The sequence below is a fragment of the Cryptomeria japonica genome, chromosome 10 (assembly GCF_030272615.1).
Source record: "Cryptomeria japonica chromosome 10, Sugi_1.0, whole genome shotgun sequence".
In the NCBI taxonomy this organism is placed as follows: Eukaryota; Viridiplantae; Streptophyta; class Pinopsida; order Cupressales; family Cupressaceae; genus Cryptomeria; species Cryptomeria japonica.
The window spans coordinates 788,808,481-788,812,746 of NC_081414.1; the positions used below are offsets into that span (position 1 = coordinate 788,808,481).

A 4,266-nucleotide genomic window follows, 5' to 3' on the forward strand; every position below is an offset into this window, starting at 1 on the left:
TGGATATAAATATAAAAACAAAAACACATTTTATGAAAAATCTAGATAGGGAGTTGTACCTAGGCAAAAATTCAGAGGGAGGTGATTTGAACAAATGCCTACCCAACTATTCAGTGAACCATTTATTCTTAAAATAAGGTAACAGAGTTTTACAATTAATCATTTAAATGCAAAGAGCAAATCTGTTCACTAACAAGTCTTGCATGAATCATACTTTTAAAAAATAGTTGAGGAAATATTTGCTATTTTTTTTTGAAGATATATTGATTTATAGCAAAACTTGGGAAGATCATTTGAAACATATTGATGTTATTCTTGGTATTATGGAATCTCAATCACTTTATGCAAAGGATTCTAAATGTGAATTTAGAATGACATAAGTTTTGTATTTAGGACATATGATCAGTGCTACAGGTGTGCAAGTTCATCAGGAAAAAATAAGAACCATTTTGGATTGGCCACCACCACGAAATCTCATAGATTTACGAGGATTCTTCGGATTATGCAATTATTACAGAAGGTTTGTCAGAGGGTTTTCACAGCTAGGGGCAATGTTGATCGATCTTACCAAAAAGGGGGCATTCCATTCAACAAAGGGGGCACAACAAGCATTTGAGAAACTGAAAAAGGTAATGAGCTCTTGCCCAGTACTTGCACTCCCAAATTTTAGTCAACCTTTCATTTTGGAATGTGATGCATCTGGTGAAGGAATAGTAGCAGTTTTAATGCAAAATAAACATCCTATAGCATATGAAAGCAGGAAACTTAATAATCTAGAGAGGTTGTATTCTATCTATGATAAAGAAAGGTTGGCAATCATGCAAGCATTGGCAAAATTTAGACAGTATTTGGTTGGTGGCAAATTTGTAGTCAGAACTGACCATAACAGTTTGAGATATTTTTGGGGACAAAAAGACTTGAATGATAGGTAGCAAAAGTGGATCGGTAAGATCCAAGCTTATATTTTCGAAATTAAATATGTGAAAGGTAAAAACAGTGTTGTTGCAGATGCACTATGTAGAAGGCCTGAAATAAATGCATTATCTATGCTAACAGCTAATTGGAAATCTTTATTGCTGGTAGAATATTCTAAAGATTCTTTTGCTTGTGATTTGCTAGATGGTAATACACAAGATGATAAATATAAGGTTGTACATGATATTATCTGTTACAAGGACATAATTTATTTGATCCCAGGATCGAAGTTGAAAGAGAAAATTTTCGAATCAGTGCATGATGTTCCTTTAGCAGGACATCCCGACGACTTCAAAACTTATCGGCAGATAAGAGAAAGATTCACCTAGAAAGGACTTAATAATGATGTCCTTCGTTATGTTAAAGAATGCATCACTTGTCAACAAAATAAAGCAGAACATACTTATCCTACAGGTCTATTACAGCCTTTGCCGATACCGAAATAGAAATGGGAAAGTATATCTATGGATTTCATTATAGGCTTACCACGATCTCAAGGCAAAGATTGCATTTTTGTTGTGGTTGATAGATTAACTAAATTTGCACACTTCTTATCTATCACTACAGAATTCACAGTTGTTCAACTCATAGAACTGTTCTTTCAAGAGGTGTTCCATTTACATGGTTTACCAAAAAATATCATCAGTGACCGAGATAGCAGATTTTTGAGTATATTTTGGGGGGAACTCTTCCGATTGACAGGTATCGAGTTAAATCACAACATGAGTTATCATCCACAAACTGATGGACAAATAGAAATAGTGAACAAGTGGATTGAGGGTTACCTTCGCAATTATGTGTTTGGTCATCAGAAAGCATGGTTTCATTGGCTATATTTGGGTGAATATTGTTATAACACTACTTATCATATATCTATCAGTATGACTCCTTTCAAAGAACTATATGGGTATGATGCACTATCTTTTATTGATTTGGCTTTTGATCAGAGTAATGTTCCCAAATCTCATGACGTGCTTCAGGAATGCCAAGATATATTGAAAGCACTTAAGGAAAATTTGCAATGTGCTCAAAATCAACAGAAAATATATGTAGAGAAGAAGCATGTTGAATTTCACTTTGAAATTGGGGAATTGGTGTACCTCAGACTACAACCCTATAGGAAATCGTCCCTCAAACAGAGCGGAGTTGAGAAATTGAAGCCTTGATTTTATGGGCCATACCCGGTGATTCAGAAAGTTGGCGCAGTGACATATGAATTGGCTTTACCTACCGAAAGAAGAATACATAATGTATTCCATGTATCTTGCCTCAAAAAAGCTTTGGGTCAACAAGTGACAATATCAGAGAACTTAGCACCATTGAATGAAGAAGGGAAGCTAGAGATGATACCCGAAGTGACTTTGGAAACCAGAGACCGGCATTTGCGGAATAGGACAATCAGGGAATACCTCATTAAATGGAAGAATTTACCCTTGGATGATGCTACTTGGGAAAATGAGCAGGTCCTTCAGTATCTTGGATTGCAGTTGCTTGTGGGCAAGCAACATTGGGCAGGGGAGATTGTAATGTTCCCCAATTAATAAAGAAATAAAAGTTCAAAATACATGACAGGATATTAATTATTTTTATTAATATTCTAATCTGGAATTAATATTAATAATTAATATCGTTAACTTATTTTGTTAACACAATTTGAATAAAGGTAGTTCATAAAACTACTTCGTAGAGAAATAAAGTGGCATTTGCATGAGTTGTGAAGCATGCCTGTAAGAAGAAATATATCCATGTGTCTGGATCCGAACTACAGTAAGTCCCCTTTCGTCAGTAACACTGGCCTATTGGTGGAATCATGGCTACATAAGCAATGTATTGGAGTCGTGCTGGTGTATTCCGTGGTGTTTAGTATTGACGTGAGTCGCAAAGCATACTCGTGTATTTCTAATGCTCATGTTTGGGTATGAGTGTCGGTTGCAAAAGATAGGATGACATTAGCACTCGTGTACGGTGGCGAGAAGACCTGATATTGGGCTTTCACATGGAGTTGCAGTTAACTTGCAGTTGCAACAATGGAGGGCAATATCAATCTATGTAATATAATATGCACATGTCCTATATTCATAGCAGGGTGTTATTCTGAATGTAGTCGGGTATTCCGAATGAACCCTAAACGATGTTCGCAATCTTCATAGAAGTTCTAGAAACCCGATATCGAGTGTGTTCATCATTGTGAACACTCATGCTGCATGTGAAACACTGACTGGAGGGAGTCTAGAGCGTTACCGATGTGTAGCAGAAGATGTCTTCGGGGTGAACCAAAGGTGTCATTACTGTGTTGCAACAGAAGGAGATTAACAAGTATAACTGTGGTACAGTTGAAGTGCCATTGTTAGGGAGTAGCGAAAGTCCTAGTGAATCCATGAAGTGCGTCTGATAACCAGCAGCACAAGAATGGCATCTCCAACTTAGTACGAGTATCAGGTGCATGATCACACATACTTATATATACTCCTTGAATAATAAACACTTGTTCTGTCAATAAATGAAATATTAGCAAGGGAATTGAGATTGTATGAATGAGGAATATCACTGTTTGTACGTCATTCATTAATCTATCAATAACTCATTGTCTAAGTTAAAGCAACAAACATGTTGTTGATGAATTGGAAATATATCCCATAGATAATTAAGGAATTTTACAGCAGAGGTGGGTGTGTGGGCGGCACTGGTGGTAGAGAAAGTGTTGTTGGTGGCCATGATGGTGGAGAAGAGAGTGTGCAGGCTGTGACGCAGAGGGGAGGAGAGAGTGTGCAAGCAGCAATGCAGAGGATCATTGCTCTAATACCATGAGAAGACAAAATGATATGTATATTCTCCCCTTACCCAAAATGTTGGGTTAAGGTGATTTAGGGTGGAGTCCCATGGAGGGGGGGCTTCCTAAAAAATAGAGCTAGAGCTGCTGAAATTTTTTAGGAATATTTTAAAGCTGGCAGTCCCATGAATTTTGTTTTGCACTTCAACTTAAAAATTTCAGCTTCTAAATTTAAGAATGTCATGAACTTTGTAGTGTAGATTAACTTAAGTTTAAACTCCTAAATTTAAGTAAATTGGTAGTAAACAAATTTAGTTTCATAATACATTCCTAAGCTGGTAGGGCAATTTCTAACCCCACCCCATTTTCAAGCCTAAAAGGTAGGGGCTCTATTTTTTAAGAAAAAATTCTAATTAATCCGGTAGCCAAAAACTATTTTTTTTATGGGACCACCTCTTCCTTAAAAATAGAGCTTAAGCCCCTACATAAGACCCCTTCCTTAAATAATGACTATTCGGATA

General features: G+C 36.5%; 1 protein-coding gene across 1 annotated transcript; it reads left to right on the forward strand.

The window, feature by feature from the left end:
* Positions 1-398: 398 nt before the first annotated feature.
* LOC131859256 (uncharacterized) lies at positions 399-2,516 on the forward strand. The gene is made up of 3 exons (XM_059212848.1): positions 399-629; positions 1,923-2,069; positions 2,169-2,516. The coding sequence occupies exons 1-3, from the start codon at positions 399-401 to the stop codon at positions 2,514-2,516; spliced, it is 726 nt and encodes a 241-aa protein (XP_059068831.1).
* Positions 2,517-4,266: the final 1,750 nt, after the last annotated feature.

Excerpts from the sequence above, each read along its gene's own strand:
- LOC131859256 (XM_059212848.1), top strand. The coding sequence starts at position 399 with ATGATCAGTGCTACAGGTGTGCAAGTTCATCAGGAAAAAATAAGAACC. Across the intron at positions 630-1,922 it reads CATTTGAGAAACTGAAAAAG|AGTAATGTTCCCAAATCTCA; the intron begins GTAATGAGCTCT and ends GCTTTTGATCAG. Across the intron at positions 2,070-2,168 it reads ACTTTGAAATTGGGGAATTG|AAAGTTGGCGCAGTGACATA; the intron begins GTGTACCTCAGA and ends CCGGTGATTCAG.